This window comes from Misgurnus anguillicaudatus, chromosome 3 (genome assembly GCF_027580225.2).
Source record: "Misgurnus anguillicaudatus chromosome 3, ASM2758022v2, whole genome shotgun sequence".
NCBI lineage: Eukaryota > Metazoa > Chordata > Actinopteri > Cypriniformes > Cobitidae > Misgurnus > Misgurnus anguillicaudatus.
This window is the reverse complement of record NC_073339.2, coordinates 29,317,068-29,335,835: the sequence shown is the minus strand read 5'-3', so window position 1 is coordinate 29,335,835 and position 18,768 is coordinate 29,317,068. Positions and strand designations below refer to the sequence as shown.

The 18,768-nt window shown below is 39.2% G+C and overlaps 1 protein-coding gene across 1 annotated transcript in view; it reads right to left on the bottom strand.

The window, feature by feature from the left end:
* Positions 1-216: 216 nt before the first annotated feature.
* The window catches only part of dchs2 (dachsous cadherin-related 2), a 48,912-nt gene continuing 30,360 nt past the window's right edge, over positions 217-18,768 (bottom strand). Inside the window, exons 12-20 of the mRNA XM_055205347.2 lie at positions 18,500-18,709; positions 16,386-17,243; positions 16,114-16,227; positions 12,998-13,209; positions 10,834-10,985; positions 9,621-9,751; positions 6,446-6,726; positions 4,841-4,982; positions 217-4,055 (exon numbers count right to left, since the gene is read on the bottom strand). Coding sequence (XP_055061322.2) covers positions 1,510-4,055; positions 4,841-4,982; positions 6,446-6,726; positions 9,621-9,751; positions 10,834-10,985; positions 12,998-13,209; positions 16,114-16,227; positions 16,386-17,243; positions 18,500-18,709 — 4,646 coding nt within the window. The 3' untranslated portion in view covers positions 217-1,509. The remainder of the gene's footprint in view (positions 4,056-4,840; positions 4,983-6,445; positions 6,727-9,620; positions 9,752-10,833; positions 10,986-12,997; positions 13,210-16,113; positions 16,228-16,385; positions 17,244-18,499; positions 18,710-18,768) is intronic.

Here is an 18,768-nt window from a genome sequence, read left to right as displayed (position 1 = left end):
TGTTAAATATATTCAGGGCACACAAAGAGAACCTGGCACAAGCTCCTATGTTCAAGTTGCCGAAAACAAAAATGTGACAAAAAATATATATAAAAAAATCTGTAGTAAACTTTTGGGGGTGCTGGGGTTCACTTCCTCAGACCAGAGCCAGTTATGATTTTGTCTGAGCTATAAATAAAATAAAAAAATCTATGTCCCATCTTTTTATTTTAGTGGGTAGACAAAAGTAAAGCAAGGTTAAAATATTTCTAAATCACTTCAACCATATTTGAATACCAGGAAGCCCCTCTCGATAATTTTAAAGCACTGGAATTCCCTGGTCTGCAGGTAGGTGCCCCCCAAGCACAAATGTTAAAGGAATAGTCTACTCATTTTCAACATTAAAATATGTTACCACCTTAACCAAGAACCGTTGACACATCCCTCCACCATCTGTGCGCGCGCACGCAAGCACCGGAGCGCGCCGCGACGCCTCGACAGCACCCAGCCCAGCCCCATTCATTCAATGGCACCACCCAGAGACAAAGCCAGAAGTGACCAAACACATCAACGCTCTTTCCACTTAAGACGAGCAGCCACACGAGCAAGTTTGGTGGTACAAAATAAAACGTAGCGCTTTTCTAAGCGGATTTACTCGGCGCAGTAACACCCTCCCTCTCCCATTATGAGAGGGAGAAGGGGAGCGGACTTTTCAGGCGAGTCGAAGTACTCCCAAAAGTGCTATTACGCCATACAATATAGTTCCTCTTTTAAAGCAACACCAAAGAGTTTTTTTACCTTAAAATAACGTTTCCAAAAAAGTTTCAGTGGTTCATCCACACAAAACAGGGTGAATGGCACTTTCACATTCGCTTTGCAGCCCTCTATCGGCCAAAACCGCACTAAAGAAGTTTCCAACCGTCGGGTAGCGGTCCTGTAGTTCGAGTGAAAACTACAAAAACTTGCTTTACGGCAGACCTACAATCCAATCAGAGCCAGCTATGCTGCAGTATTTACGACAGTGGTAATGAACAATTACGCTTCTAACCTGTAGGGGGAGCAAAGAGCCAGAGTTCTTTAGTGTTGCTTTAAATCCGCTTAGAAAAGCGCTACGTTTTATTTTGTACCACCAAACCTGCTGTACAACCACTCGTCTTAAACAGGAAAAACGTTGATGTGTCTGGTCACCTCCAACTCCATCTCCGAATGGCACCATTGAACGAATGGGGCCAAGCCAAACGCCATCGAAGCGTCGCAGCACGCTCCAGCGCCCACGCGCACGCACACAGACGACAGAGGGATGCATCAACAATTCCCAGTCAAGGCAACAACACACTTCAATATTGAAAATGAGTAGACTATTCCTCCAAACCTCCCCCATGGTAGTACATAAAACAATTACATTATCAAGAAGCAAATGCTAAAATAATGCAAATGTTTGTGATTTCATCTTGAGCTGTGATTAGCAATATTTAATTTATAAACAGTGCTTTTAAAATAAAACACACAGTAGATTAAAAAAATGAATATTTACAATTGAACCTCTACATCCTCTATGACATCTTTTGGCAGTGTTGATATTTTTGTGTAGCATCCTAAACCTGTTTCTGAGACCACTGGAGAAGTACTGGGTGTTCTGACAGTAAGTAGCGACAGAGATGGTGAGAAACTGGGGGTAATTGCTGAAGGGGTTAATTCTGTGTTTCCAGTATGTAGTAGGGTTGGTTTTCTACTTGGCATCCTAGGAAAAACAGCACGTATTCCTGGCTGGGCAACTGCTGTGATGAGAGGCGGTGGGTACAGAAGGCTACGAGACTCTGGGTCCACATCCCCATCCCTCATCTCTTCATCTGGAAGCATGCCAATGTCTGTAAAAACAGAGGCCAAAGATTGAAAGCGCGGTTGCCAGCTAAGAAAGTAGTCCCCACCATGTAGCTGTTCCTCAGAGGAAATCAGATTGGTGAGTGAGCCTTCGATCGAACCCCGTTCACCAGGCATGGACATGCATCTTTTCATGACCTCCTGCACTTCTCTCATGTTGACCACCTGAGGAAGCATTCCCTCACCTCCTCCTTCTTCCCTAAAATTGTGGAGACTCTCAGAGCTGGCCATGTCCACTATTTGGACTATTCCTATATTGGCACCAGAAGGCAGCTCTTTATTTGAAGAGTGGTCCAAGTTTGAGTCCCCACTGGTCTCTGAGTTTGAGACTTGTGTTGGGATAGACCTAAACGGCTTGTAATATGGAAATTTGTTGATTGATTTGATCTCCTGATCCTCAGCAGTCTCATCCTCAGCAGATCCTCTTCCACTCGAGTCTGAGTTCCTTAATTGGTTTGCAATATCAAATTTTGTCCACGCATTTAATGGTGTTTGTAAATCTTGAAGGTTTATACCATTGATGCTATGAAGATTGCCACCTATCCTACCAAAAGTGTCAGTCTCTTGGTTGAGGTTAGCAGATATGGAGGCTGTCTTCTTGGAGGATTTCTCTTTGGACTTGTACCTTATAACAAGTGCAATGATGCTTATCAAAAATAGGAAGAACACTAGTAATGACACACTGACACTGGTGGCTTGGACACTAAGAGAAACACTTGCTTTTTCCGAACTGGATATGTTCACAATTACATGACAACTTGATGACCTGGAGTCCAGTTTGGGGCCGCTTGCCAGAACCATTAAGTTCTCAATTGTCTCCTTCGACATGGAGCTTCCTCTCTGATACACTGGGTTTGAAATAAATATACTGCCAGTTGTTTTGCTGACATTGAAAAATGGGGATGGGTTGACTAAAGAGTATTCCACTAAGCCATCTATACCACCATCATGATCCATAGCCATCACATGACCTATACTTTGGCCAACCTTGGCATTATGTGGCAGAGAGAAATGGTACACATTCTGAGTAAATACAGGGCTGAACTCATCAATGCCCTCGATGTTGATCTGTACTCTCAAGGTTGCCACCTGATCTCCTTTGTCACGTGCCTCTACCACAAAGCAGTATTCACTCGCTCTTTCAAAGTCAAATGTCTGTTTTGTGTGAATTTCTCCAGTAAATAGATTAATACCAAAGGCTTCTTTTCTGTCTGGATTGGTACTGTCATAGTCCATGAAACAGGGGGTTTCAATTGAATAGGTCAGTTGTCCAAAGTTTCCTGCATCTTCATCAACAGCATGCACGGTGCATACAGGGGTAAAAGCTGGAAGGTTTTCAGCTACTGAGCAGTTGATGATAGGGAACACGAAGAATGGGGAATTGTCATTCTCGTCCAGTACTGATATGTAAACAACTGCGAAAGATACCTTTTTGTCACTTGAAGCAGCGCAATCCGAGGCTTGGATTATTAGGGTCAATTTAGTATCCTCTTCATAGTCGAGGGTACCCAAAACATCAAGGATACCTGTTGTAGGATCCAGTCTGATTAGTCCTCTGCTGTTACCTGACATAATGTTGTATTTTACTGTCCCATTATTGCCCAGGTCAAGATCATGAGCAGACACCTGGATAAGAATAGCACCTATAGGGCTGTTTTCACGGATCCGTGCATGGTACTCTGTACTACTAAAAACAGGTGCATGGTCATTAATATCAAGTACTTTGACTGTCACCACAGTTGTGCTGTTAAGCGGAGGTGTTCCCCTGTCCATTACTATCACAGTTAATGTGTAAATGTCAGTTGTCTCTCGATCCAGACTATCACAGAGCACAACTTGGCCAATAGTTTGTCTGTGGGCTTCTACGGTCTGAATGCTAACAACATCTAGACAGAAGCGCCTTTCGTCATTTCCACCTACAATTGTGTACTCCAAGTAAGTGTTTTCAGATGAATAGTCTTTGTCTTCTGCTGACAGAGTGAGGAGAGTGCTTCCAACAGACGCATCCTCGGGAACATTTACCTGGTATGAGTTCTGTGTAAAGTAAGGGGCATGATCATTGGAGTCCGCCACCTCTATGTCCACAGATGTGACGCTAAAGAGTTTTGGGTCACCACTGTCTCGTGCTTCCACCAGGAGCCGCAGGATGTTTCCATTTGGAATATGCTTCAGAGGCCTGTTGGTAAACACTGAACCTGTGGGTGATAGAAAGTTCACTTGAATTCTTTTTTACACACAGGTGTGTGTGTGTGGATTAATAAGTACACCGTAAAAACTTTGTTGCACTTAAATTTTTAAGTTGAATTTATAATAAATTTCAATAGTTTTTACTTTATTTTATAATAAATAAAGTTGAATTAGCTTAAGTTATTTCAACTTTATTTTTATAATATATAGCAACTTAATTAAATTAAAGGTAATTAGTGTAGTGTAGTGCAACAAGGAAACGTCACAGGTCATGTTTTGTTAAATCTGTTGGATATGCTTGAGAAGCATGAAAAGTAACTCCTTATTAAAGCAACACTATGTAGTTTCCATGTAAAAATGACTTACAGCTCCCCCATGTGGTTGAAAAGCGCAACAGTGCCTGGTATCAGACACTCTTCTGCAAGCAGGGGGAGGGGCGGGGCGGGGCTGTGTGCTCTACCCTCCACCGCCACTTTCAGAGTGTGCTTGTAGCAGCTAGGAGGCTACCAGGTTGCAGCAACAGTACAATTTGTCCAGTTAAAAGTTGTTCTATCACTGAAATAATTTTAGAGACATTATTTAAAGGTAAAAGAACTACATAGTGTTGCTTTAACACCTGATTTTCTAACATACAGTATGTCGTGCTCATGTTCAATACATTCAAACTAATACTACAGAAACAGCTAAAACGTACTGGAAAATACTTATTTTTATTTATTTAATAAAGATAAATTCAATATTTACAAAGTTACTGTGGTTGGCGATTTGTAGGTGTAGAAATTGTGTGGATTACCATTCTCAGCATCAATGTAGAATCCTGTCATTGGGGAGGAAAGAAGCCTATAAGAAATTTTGCCATTTTGTCCAGAGTCTCGATCATTTGCTGATACAGTCATAACATATGAATCTACCGGTGTCCACTCTGGCAATAAAACCTGGATGGCAATAGATAAATAGATAAAAAATGATGTATGAAAACATGAACACTGCTAAATTTTATTCTTGGATGGTAAATAAATGTCAAAAAAATCAAATACAGTACTTCAATATAAATGAACTCTTTCCCCGCCATTGACGAGTTATCTCGTCAAATAAGAAAAAAACATTTGCATGGAAAAACGTGTTCCTGATATGTTTTTATGGTAATCTGTAATACCGCGATAATCCACTAGCAAAAAAATATTTATTAATTTACACTCCGTGTATGTTTTGATAATCGTTCTGAATCTGATCTCTAACAAAATTCCTTCACAAAAATTTATTTATTTCAGTTTTTCGCTCTTAAAATTTTGTATTTTTGAAGAAAAATACCCATATTTAAAGGACAAGTTTGGTATTTTACACTTAAAGCCCTGTTTTCAGATTGTTTATGATGAAATAGAACGGTTTTGACTGAAATTTCCACATATGCGGTTGCCCCGAGAATTTTCGGGTGTTTGTTGTTTCACCTCCCACCTCTATAATGGCTGTATAGGTGCACTGGAACAATCCTTCCTCCTTTCGTTTACAAAGACGTGAAACTCACCGAGTGGTCAGGGGTGTTCACTGATATGCTTACAAAAAAAATCGCTGCAAAAGACACATTCCAACAGATGTTTTACCATTCGTTGTAAACTTTTGGACCTATTTTTCCAAACGCCTCACACCCGTATATTCTTCCGTTGAGAGCTTGAATAATAGACTCTCCAGCCCAGTTGGTGGCGATAATCCGCCTTTGCCAATTGCAAGAATACAAACAACGTTCCCGGCACGGAGTAATGCCGTACCTTACAGCACATCTAATACAAGTCAATGGAGTTGGACAAAACTACGATAAAACCTGTTGTAATGTCTTTTGCAGCGATTTTTGTGTGGGCATATCGGTGAACGCCCCTGACTGCTCGGTGGGTTTCACGTCTTTGTAAATGAAAGTTTAATGCATTTTGGGAGGGGTTGTTCCAGTGCACCTATACAGCATTATAGAGGTGGGAGGTGAAACAACAAACACCCGAAAATTATTGGGGCAGCCACATATGTCAAAATTTCAGTCAAAACTGTTCTATTTCATCATAAACAATCTGAAAACAGGCCTTTAAGTGTAAAATACCAAAATTGTCCTTTAAGAGTTTATAAACAGGAAAAAATAAAGATATTATGAAACCCTTTTTTACGAAACAACACGTTTTGTTTGTTTGTTTAAAAGCAGAGGGTCTATTTGAAAGCAGAGGGTCTGTTATTTCAATTGATATATCTGTATGTTTATATATTTTCAGAAGAACATTTTCCTGGAAGGCATTTTGTGAAACTTTTGTAAAAATCACAAAAAAGGCTGGCGGGGAATGAGTTAATATAAAACTCCTGCATGTTTCAGACTCTAACTTTGATTTAACAGTTTTATTCACACACACATTTTGATTACCTGGTAAGACTCTTGAGAGAAAACAGGAGGGTTATCATTGATATCCATCACCTGTATGGAGAGTTCAGCCACTGTTTGATGGACAGAGTCTGATGCTTCCACTTTCAGTGTATAGACAGTTTGAGTCTCATAATCCAGTCTTTTAGTTGTGGTAATTATCCCTGAATAGCGGTCAATTGCAAAGCTTGTCTCGTCCTTCCCTATAAATCTGAACGTTGCTGCAGGACTGAGGTCAACATCATTTGCAATTACTTGAGTGACAATATGGCCAACAGGAAGATCTAAGGACACAGCAAGTAAATAGAATTCTCAGTGTTTTGTTAATTAAAAATGTGCCATATTACTATAAACCTATAAACATTTACCTCTGAAAATATTATTCCACTTTCTTAAAAAATGTCATCCAAAATGTTGATCTCTTTCTTTGTTCAGTCAAACAAAAATTTGTCACGGTTAATCCGTGTCATGTCTTGTCTCTGTTCCGATTGTTATCACCTGGACATTCATTGATTAATTACCTGCCTCATCACACCTGTTTGTCATTAAGTCTGTGTGTGTATATATACCTCTGTCTTCTGTTTGCTCACTGCTGGATCATTGTCATTGATACCCTGGGCCCGTACCATGAAAATGGTTAAACAAACTCAGGGTTACAGGATTAGTTTCAGGTTGACAAAACCAAGCCAATGTGCAGGCCTTGTTGGTAAAAGCTATTTTCATGGTACCCAAAACCCAGGATTTGCACAAACTAATCCTAAACAAAGCTGGCTAACCAACTAAAACAGGTTCATGGTATAGGCCCCCTGTCTGTTCCTGTGTTAATGTTCCTGTGTTCCTGCCTTCACCATGTCTGCCCTCGTGTTTTTATTATTAAATGTTATTTATTTTGAACCTTGCGTTTGCGTCCTGTCCTTACAACCCTTCCGTGTCGTGACAAAATTAAGGTTTTTTTTGGAAAACATTCCAGGATTTTTCTTATTTTAATAGAGTTTATTGGACCCCAACAGTTTACAGTTTAAATGCAGTTTAAAATTGCAGTTTCATACATAAAGTAACTACAGAACAGTTAAGTTTTAAATAAATAAAAATATTGAAACTCTTTGGTCATTTTTAAGTGCGATGCTAATGGTCTAATCAGATTCAATGGATTATGCTATGCTAAAAGTGGTACCGCCAGACCTGGAGATCGGCTAAATGGATTCCAAAACGGTAAAAATCAAATGTTCACTCTAGGAAAGCTGGAAAATGAGCCTATTTTCAAAAAAAAAATGAGTGTCCCTTTAATTTCTTCTCAACTGAACAAAGAAAGACATCAACATTTTAGAAGACATGGGGGTGATTATTTTTAAAGTGGAGTAATCCTTTAAGGCACAACAAATGTATTACAATGATCTTATTGATACATATTTCAGTCTTGACAACTTTTAATAATTTAAGCATGTTAATTGTTGTGACATATGAATGTATTTGGTGATGCTGGAACAAGATCGAATCACATTGCTGCAATGTTATGCACAATATCCCATAAATAGACAGGTGGAACTGGGGGTGGAGGTGGGTTATTGTTAGAGCTCTGCTATTGCACTGCGCAATACCATATACAATATTTTAAAGAGACTATTTTAACTTAGAGGAAGTAGAAGAAAACATTGTAATTTGCTATGATTTACCTAAAACAATTACCAAGCTGATTGGCTGGCAGATAGACTAGAAACTACCAGCCCTTCTAGAGTTTGGGTAAGCGGCATTCCAAGAGTGCTAATGTTTAATAAAACAGCACTGGGAAGTTTGTCTTTGTTTGCTGTGTTTAGGGCTGTGTGGAGTGAAAGAAGGGTTAGTAATTTGCCTGCAGCATAAGGCTTGTCATAGCATATGTGTTTTTTTAAGGATCGCTCTGAGTGGTGTTTCTCTCAGAGAGGGGAAGCGGGAGATGGAAAGCCTAAGTAAGCTGAGTGATTACACAATGCTATCCAACTCACAAAACACAGAGTCTGTGTTACTTAATGACAAACAAAGCTTGATGCCTCTGGTTAATGGCAACAAAATATATAAACTAACTGGCCAGTTATTTTTGGAAAGTTAATCTCTTTATAAACTATTGTATAAAAACATTACACTTCTGTTCTATAGTTGTCTCAGTATGGCTACCTTTTTAAATGACCATTGCATGTTTTTTTATTCTGGATAATTTTATGTTTTCCTGTTGCATTTGGCATAATGTTTCTATGCTGATTGTTCACACCTGCACCGTGTTCTGCATCATTAGTCTGTATATGTGTTTTTCTAATCTTTTTCTGATCCCAAATGTGTATTTATCTGGTTAATTTTCTATGTGAATGTTAACATCTAAGTTTGTTTGATTTATGTTCTTAGAGGAAAGTCTTGTTATATTTGATTATCTTTGTGTTCACTTTGTTTTGTAAATTAAGCTGTAATTTGGTTTGTTTTACTCCTGTTAACAATCGACAATCACCAAATGTCTAAAAAATTCTAAGTAAAAAGATAACCAGTAAATATAAAGCAATTTTTGTGAAAGATTTTGAATATTTCTGAAAATAATAATAATACAATAATACTGTTTCGGGCAGTACAAAATATTTCTGGGAAGGAAATTTTCATTGGTAGACTGGGCCAAGGTAGTAGGCTACTAAATGTGAGCAAAGTATCATGCCTATGGCTAAATTACAGTTGTGTTGTATAATTCAGTATAAAAGCAATCTTGTGATATTGCTATAATATATTTATAGAACTTGCTTTTTTTCATAACAAATGGTTATTAAATTAAGGTGCTTAATGTTTAACAATATTTGCGTATATCTTTCATACTAAATTAATTTTACGTTAATTGTAGTAGTTTTGTAGTAGATTGAGTAAGTGCATAAAAATTTTGCATTCAAAACGGTCTCCTTATCTTACGCTGATTTGCAACAGTAACCTTATAATAATGATAATAAAAATGTGATTTTAAGGTCATTTTTTCATGTGATTGACAATTACGCAAGTCACGCAAGTCACGTATCTCTAACTTTTTATCTAGATGGCAGTGTTTAATCTGTAAAGTTTAAATAATGATCATCTGGAGAATACCATGTAAACTTAACATACATATTTTTTCTTTCATCTCAACACAAGGTGTTTTATGGCTTGTGCCAGTATATCTCTATAAGTTCCATACTTTCTAAGATGGTCACTTGATCCATGGATGGTATTGTAGGGCTATTGTCATTGACATCTACGACCTGGACACGGACAGTGGAGGTGCCTGTGAGAGGGGGGCTTCCCATGTCTTTGGCCTGTATTATTAACCTGTAATGTCAAAAATATATTTTTCTTAAAAATAGAAACTTTGAATCATAATTATAATTATTTATGTTGATTCAGTTAATCTAGAAACATTTTCATAATTCTGGGGTGTCCAATCCTGCTGCTGGAGGGCCAGTGGCTGTTTCTCAATTCCAAGAACGCAAAGAACAGACTTGCGTTCTCTTGGAGATCGGTCTTGCCAGACGACCTCGGCAGAATGAACTCAGAAGGTCGCGATGTGTGGAATCTTCCTGTTGGTCACCTGACCTCTGCCATTGTTTTGCCGCAATGACTTCTGGGGAGTAATGCGATATCAAGAACACATCCGGGTATTTTCATGTGTCCTCTGTACTTGCGTTTTTGAGAATTGGAATTGAACTTCGACGGTTAATGATGAAGTAGAGCGAGAACACGAGGAACATCGCTGAAGAACGCATATTGAGAAACAGCCAGTGTCTCTGCAGAGTTTAGCTCCAACCCCAATTAAACACACCTGAACTAGCTAATCAAGCGATAAATAGGCATACTAGAAACATCTGACAGGTGTGTTAAGGCAAGTTGGAGCTAAATTCCGCAAGACAGTGGCTGTTTCTCAATCCGTTCCCTAGCTCCCAAGGTTGTGATTCAGTATATCGTGTATGCAGGTTCCTATAGTAGGAAAAAAGAATACTATGGGGTCAACGAACAGTTTGGCTACAAACATTTCTCAAAATATCTTCCTTTGTGTCATCAGAACAAAGAAATGTATGCTCGCGTGATCTTCGGTTGGAGAGCATCAGAACAGGTCACGCGATTTCTGGTAAGGGAACATAGGGACCATCAATGCTCACTGGTTTTTGTGTTGCATTATGGGAATTTTAAGGAACTAAAATGCACTGGAAGGTTTTTGCTATTGAGACCTAAAAATGTCAGACTCCCTGACCAGTGCCCAGACTTCTTAACAAGGGAGCTGACTGAAAGACAGACAGCCAATGGCCCTCCAGGACAGAGTTTGGACACCCCTGCCATAATTGGTCAGTAAACAATTTCCTTGAACATTTCCTCAAAACTCTGTGGGAGATCAAGAAGCCAAGAGGGAGTCCTACTTGTATGAAGAGACAATCTCTCTGTCAAGGACAGTATTGGTGGCTAGAATCCCACGAACAGAGTCGATCACAAATGCATTATTGTGGTTCCCATCCACAATGAAGTAACTGATCTGTCCATTTGCACCACTGTCAGAATCTGTGGCTAACACCTAAAACATTAAATGGTAATTCAAGCTGCATTTTGGTTAAACTGACAACTTAACACATGGGATTTAATTTTATTCACAATAGATACCTGAATACAAAACTCTATGGGGCGTTTTCCTGGACAGGGATTAGTCTAGTCCTAGACTAAAATAAGTGTAAGAGCTGTCCAAACTGAAAACAACTTGCACTGACATTACTTAAAATACATCAGTGCCTTTTGTTTTGCCTCAACATGCGCACAAGTCATGTTTTTAGTAAGGTGTTAAAACTAGTTATATTTTTTCATTAACTAAGGCCTAGTTCTGGCTTAGAAAATCCCTGTCCGGGAAAACAACCCAAAATAAATAACTTAGTGGTCGACCGATATTGGTTTTTGCCAATATAAGTCTGTGCTTACCGTTTTGTCTTTGTAAAAACAAAAGACAACAATTGCACAGCCTAAGTTATATTGCTTAGATAGGTTTATGTAGCATCAAAACAGAACAATGTCCTGTCCTCCTCACACACACGCGCGCGCACAGCTTTCTTGGTGGGTTTCGCGTTACAATGGTTATTGAGTGTGGGGAAAACAGCGTCTTATTTATAAGTTACCGACAGCAACGCAAATATCTGAAGAAGAATAAAGCCGGTCGCGAATTTGTCACTGTTTTTGAGGTAAATTTAAAGAATTTGGTTCCAAAATGCGATAAACATCTTTAAAAAATTGTTTATTGTATCAAGTCAGTATTAAAATCCGATATCCGCCGTGTTGTTCTGTCATCTTTTCTTCCTTTTTTCCAAAACGCGAAAAACGCCAGACCTCCGTCTCGGCAGAATGCAATAAATCCACTCAACCAATCACAGCGCACCATTCCACGCATTATAAACAATAATGGGGCGCTTTGAATACACACCTAATCCCAGTTGTCCTCATCTACTTTGTGATCAACAAACAAACAAAAAACAAATAGTAATGTTGATGGCATTGATAAACCCATGGTGGTTTTCTGTGACCAGGGAAGAAACGTAAGCCATCAAAATCTTATCATTTACCTGAGATGCGCTCTGGAGAAGGAAAAATGCCGGCTGTTGTTTATTCTCACACGGCAGGATCAAGCTTCTGTCATGCTAACACATTGACCCCAGGGGATCTTATGAAAAACTTTCCATTATTTTACTCAAAGTCAACAAAAATCGAGCAAGACCAAAACATTTTACAGCTGATCGCTGTCAAACAAGTTCGACGACGTACCAAGGATGACAGCAGCAATAACAGTGTTCTTAATTTAACAAAGAACGATTAATGCCATTAATGTTTATTTTTTAAATCTAGTCAACTAAACGAATATAACATGGCAAAGATGAAGTACATTTACATATTGATTAAATAGATTTGTAGCATTTTGAAAAATGCATTTTGTGGAAAAAATTTTCTGTTTTTATAATAAATCTTTATTGTGCTATGTGAAACTTTGTAACAGAAAATAGTGGTTTCCATCTTGTCACTTTCTTGGTATAGAAAAGACATTTTTACCCAAATTAGTCAAAATGGATTAATTGCGTTTTGGAACCAAACTCTTCATATGTTTCAGTTTGTTATAACCAGTTGTTACCGCTGGGCTGCGCCGCTGCGGATGTGACACCTCACGATTTTGCTGCTTGCTAAACTTGAAGTGTTACGCAACCACAATGTCACGTTTAATAGGGAATGATGATTACTTATCTCACTGTCTTTTACACGCTGGCTGTGTGTTTAAATTTGAGCAACTCGATTGCATTTATCTTGGAACATAATGCTAATGCGCTAATGTGACCCAACTGGAGAATCTATTGGCCTAATGGAAAGATTTATTGACCGAGGCCGATAATAATAAAAAAGTCCAAATATCAGCCGATAAATTGGCCTTGTCAATATATCGGTCGACCACTAATATAACTCTTACAACTTTTCATTACAACAATCACAGAAAATCAAAGCAAATTCAAACAATAAATATCAGAAATGATTATACAACCAAAAGCTCAATTTCTTTACCTGCATAACATAAGTGTTGTGAATCTGTCCCTCCCATACAGCTGTTCTGTAGTAGCTTTGCTTGAACACTGGTGCGTTGTCATTGACATCCTGCATAGTGATGGTCACTCTGGCGTAAGCCGTCTGTTGTCCATTTTCAGCCAGAACCACGAGATGAATTTTGTGTTCTACTTCGAAGTCTAGAAGCTTTTCTTCCCCAACTATGATATCTCCTGTCATAGCGAAAGAGTGATTTTAACGGTTGGATTCTCTTATTTCTATCTCTCATATCTTATTGTTAGGACAACTGCCTTTTGTGATTTACAGAATATAGTTCAGAAAATGAATGCTTGGATATTGCCAACAAACCACAAAGCAAAGGATGTTTATACTCTATAATACAAAGAACGATACTGTTTATTCTTCTATAACCCCTGTTTGTTACTTTTACTTTCTCAGTACTATGAGACATTTCCAGTGCCTTGAAATGCTTTGGATAACCGAGGGCCGTCTGGGTTTGATTTTCATTTGGTTGTCAAACAACAGTCAACAAAGCAACAATTCTAACAAAAGAATGGGAGAATTCTTAGACAATTACAGACAAATGTTTCTTACACATGTTGGTGTGCAGTCCAGATTGCCAAAAAAAAGGAAAACCGAGGGAAACAAGGGTTCTGCTTAACCTCTCTGACTGGGATTTGAAGTGAGTTTGGGAATCGGGCACTCTAGTAAGAAGGTTAAAGGTCTAACAATTTTGAAAGTCCCTGTAAGGTCAGATATTAAATGTGTTCTGAGTTTGTCACACCACAGAAAAATGTGTTATTAACCACCCAACCAAATTTGAATGATGGAAAAAACGCCAAAATAGGCAAATATTAAAATATGTAGGCATAATGCACTGATTTCAAACACTGGGGGCGTCTCCGCACAAGCCCACTCGAGGAAAGCTAAAGCTACTGTCTTTCTCAACTTTCAAATACCACTACAACCTTAATAGATGCTAGCAATTGGGTTAGAGGTGGGACAATATGCAGTGGCTCAAGTGCGTCATCAAGCCACCGTTTTAGGCCTGCCTAAAATATTCTAAACTCGATCTAACTCTGCAATTTAATACTACATAGTTTACAGTGTTTATGGTGTGTTTCAGCAATAGACATAATCTAAAAAAAATCCAGAAATCACAATGTATGATTTTTTGGCGATTTGTTTGTATGGTGCAGCTGCAAATAAGTATTTGAACACCTGTCTATCAGCTAGAATTCTGACCCTCAAAGACCTGTAAGTCTGCCTTTAAAATGTCCACCTCCACTCCATTTATTATCCTAAATTAGATGCACCTGTTTGAGGTTGTTAGCTGCATAAAGACACCTGTCCACCCCATACAATCAGTAAGAATCCAACTACTAACATGGCCAAGACCAAAGAGCTGTCTAAAGACACTAGAGACAAAATTGTAAACCTCCACAAGGCTGGAAAGGGCTATGGGGAAATTGCCAAGCAGCTTGGTGAAAAAAGGTCCACTGTTGGAGCAATCACTAGAAGATGGAAGAAGCTAAACATGACTGTCAATCTCCCTCGTACTGGGGCTCCATGCAAGATCTCACCTCGTGGGGTCTCAATGATCCTAAGAAAGTTGAGAAATCAGCCCAGAACTACACGGGAGGAGCTGGTCAATGACCTGAAATGAGCTGGGATCACCGTTTCCAAGGTTACTGTTGGTAATACACTAAGACGTCATGGTTTGAAATCATATATGGCATGGGAGGTTCCCTCTGGTTAAACCAGCACATGTCCAGGCTTGTCTTTAGTTTGGCAAGGACCATTTGGATGATCCAGAGGAGTCATGGGAGAAAGTCATGTGGTCAGATGGGACCAAAATATAACTTTTTGGTCATAATTCCACTAAACGTGTTTGGAGGAAGAAGTACGATGAGTACCATCCCAAGAACACCATCCCTACTGTGAAGCATGGGGGTGGTAGCATCATGCTTTGGGGGTGTTTTCTGCACATGAGACAGGGCGACTGCACTGTAATAAGGAGAGGATGACCGGGGCCATGTATTGCGAGATTTTGGGGAACAACCTCCTTCCCTCAGTTAGAGCATTGAAGAGGGGTTGAGGCTGGGTCGTACATGACAATGACCCAAAGCACACAGCCAGGATAACCAAGGAGTGGCTCTGTAAAAAGCATATCAAGGTTCTGGCGTGGCCTAGTCAGTCTCCAGACCTAAACCCAATAGAGAATCTTAGGAGGGAGCTCAAAGTCTGTGTTTCTCAGCGACAGGCCAGAAACCTGACTGATCTAGAGAAGATCTGTGTGGAGGAGTGGGCCAAAATCCCTCCTGCAATGTGTGCAAACCTAGTGAATAATTACATGAAACGTTTGACCTCTGTAATTGCAAACAAAGGCTACTGTACCAAATATTAACATTGACTTTCTCAGGTGTTCAAATACTTATTTGCAGCTGTATCATACAAATAAATAGTTAAAAAATCATACATTGTGATTTCTGGATTTTTTTAGATTATGTCTCTCACAGTGGACATGCACCTACGATGACAATTTCAGACCCCTCAAGGATTTCTAAGAACTTGCAAAATAGCAGGGTGTTCAAATACTTATTTTCCTCACTGTATGTTGTTCTAAACCTGTATGAGTTTATTTATTTTGATCAACACAAAAGAAGATATTTGGATAAATGATGGTAAGCACACAGCTGCTGAAACCATTGACTTCTATAGTAGAAAAAATGGAAATATTGTGATAAATGATGGTAAGCACACAGTTGACGGTACCCATTGAATCGTGTTTGTTTTTGCTACTATGGAAGTCAATGGTTATAATCAGCTGTGTGCTTACCATCATTTATCAAAATATCTTTTGTGTTCATCAGAAATTTATGCAGGTTTAGAACAACATGAGGATGAGAAAAATATTTTTTCATAATTGAAATGCTGGAAATGGGTGAACTATCCCTTTAAGGAACGTTTACACGTTAGCTTTTTAGCTATGTGGAAATATTACAGTGTATTATGTAAAAAAATCTAGATAGAAAGGTAAGGGCTATATAAAGCAGTTAACCAAACCTTTGCTAATAGTTTATAGTTTTACTATTTTAAAATCTTAGAATTCTCACCTGTACTTGTATTAATTGTGAAGGCCTCATTCTCATTGCCACTGAAAATACTGTACTTGATTGTAGCTTCATCTGCTGTATGGTCATGAGCTATAACATTTGCCACCCAAGAACCTTGCACATGACAAGCAGAACAAACAAACTCAGTAATACATTCATGAATACCAACCTGATAAAAACACAGGCCTCTGAAACTAAATTTGAAAACAAGAACTAACAAAATCAACAGGGAGATTTCAGAAGAAACATGAAAAATGTTTTTCAAAGTTTACCTGTCTTGCTGTTCTCCAGCATGGTGACTTCATAGAGCTCCTCTGTAAACTGCAACAGTGGCTCATCTCCGTTCAACTGAATGAGCAGCAGGCAGGTGGAGGTGAGGGAAGGTGTACCCATATCTGCAGCCTCCACACGGACCAAATGTGTCCCTGAAACCCCAGTCTTTAAAGGAGCTTTAAATTTCACATCTCCAGAAAACCTGTCCACCTGAAACAGCTCATATTCGTCTGGTAGTCTAAAAACCACTGTGCCATTATCTCCCTGGTCTGGATCACGGGCTGTAACTGTGATGATGGGCCGATGGAGATATGTGGGTATGGAAGAGACTGACACCCGCATGGGTTCCTCGATACATGATGGTGGATTGTCATTTATGTCTTCTACTTGTATTGTAATTATAGCCACTGAGCTGCGTGGGCCCTGTCTGCAGCCGTCAGTAGCTACAGCACGAAAAACGTGCTGTGAGCGAGTTTCGCGGTCCAGTGGCTTCGTCAGTCGTATCACACCTGTGGAGCCCTCAACGTAAAAGTTTCCAGAATTCTCCTCCAATAAGGAGTAGGTGACGACACCATTGGACCCCTCATCAGGATCACGTGCTATGAGTCGTATGACCTCGGAACTGGCAGGAAGATCCTCTCTAATGGTGGCACGGTATGTTTTCCGAGTGAACGTGGGGATGTTGTCATTTTCATCTGAGAGGGTGATGTGTAGTAGTGTAGTGGAGCTCAGAGGAGGATCCCCATGGTCAGCTGCAGTGATGAGGAGGGTGTAGTTGGTACGTTCCTCTCTGTCCAAGACTCTAGCTGTGCTGATTTTCCCAGTCACACTGTCAATACTGAAACACTTTTCTGCATCTACTTTCAGTGGATGATAAATGGAAAAAGAGACAAAGCACTGATTCATACTCTGGAATGATTTGTTAGGTAGCAAATGAAAATGACAAATTGGTAAATGCCAAGTTCAGTCATGAAACTATTCTGTCTCTTGTGTGCAACTGATTGGTTCTTCTAAAGTCGGTGACATGGCCAATCAATCTCTCCATTCTATCTACGTAACTTATATGCTATCTATGTGCAGCATGCCATGGGATTTTTTCCTTGACCCCCTCCTTCAGGACCACCTGCCTAGATCTGCTACAGGGGTTCGGGTTACTTCCAGATGCTGCAGCGTAGCAGATCTACTGTAGTCTGCCAAGACACGGTACATTCACATGAGGCAAAAGCGTTAACGTTTGACAGAAGGCTTGTCTGAAGCGTGGCCAACAGCCAATCACAGTGGCCGCAACACATGCTCCGGTCTTCCATAAACGTAATTGACTGGGTCTGCCTAGGTTATCTGCATAAGGCGATCTGATTGGCTGACTTACGTAATGCTGCTTGAAAAGTTGAGAAATGTTGAACTTCTGCCGCAAGCAACAGCACTGACGCGGCGCCAACGGATCCACAATTCATTTCGGCAACACATGACCTCCCACGTTAAAAGTGAATGGGAAGCGTTAACGTTTATGCCTCATGTGAATGTACCGACAAAGCTTGTGTACATTCACTGCTCCATTAGCTCTTTCCCTGCCATTGACGAGATATCTCGTCATTTAAGAGAAAACATTTGCATAAAAAAGTGTTGCTGATGAGGTTTTAGGGTTATCTGTAATACTGCGATTATCCACTTATTCCCTAATTAAAAAAAAAACTGAAGCAAAAAATTTTTTTTTAATTTGAACATTTTTACGTTTTGATAATCGTTCTGAATCTGATATCTAACATAATTTCTTAACAAAAATGCAATTATTTCAGCTTTTTTGCAAAAAAAATTTTATTTTTGAAAAAAAATACCCATAGTTAAGAGTTTATAAGCAGAGAAAAAATATAGATAGGATGAAACGTTTTTTCCAAGTTTGTTTGTTTGAAAGCAGAGGGTCTGTTCTTTATTTGATATATTTGTATGTTTATATATTTTTAGAATACATTTATCCTTTAAGCGAATTAGTTAAAATGCTAAAAATGTACATTCTGAGAGTTCTCGAGATTGAAATAAAATTAAACCAATAAATGCATACAAGCAGAAGTACAGCAGTAAACATTAAATTAGCAGTAGAAATACATTTACTTGCCTTCCATTAAGTACTGAATTGTTCCATTTGATCCATTATCAACATCTGAGGCCTGGACAGTGTGAATTACTCCTGGAGGCAAATTCTCTGGGATTATTATATGGAAGTCGGGTTGGGAAAATTCTGGAGCGTTGTCATTATCATCGAGAACAGAGCAGATGACCGTGGCAGTGCTGGAGAGAGAGGGGGTTCCACTGTCCTCTGCCTGAACTGTAAAACAGCAAACAAACATTTAAGGAGGTGACCAGTTTAAGATATTATAGACAACA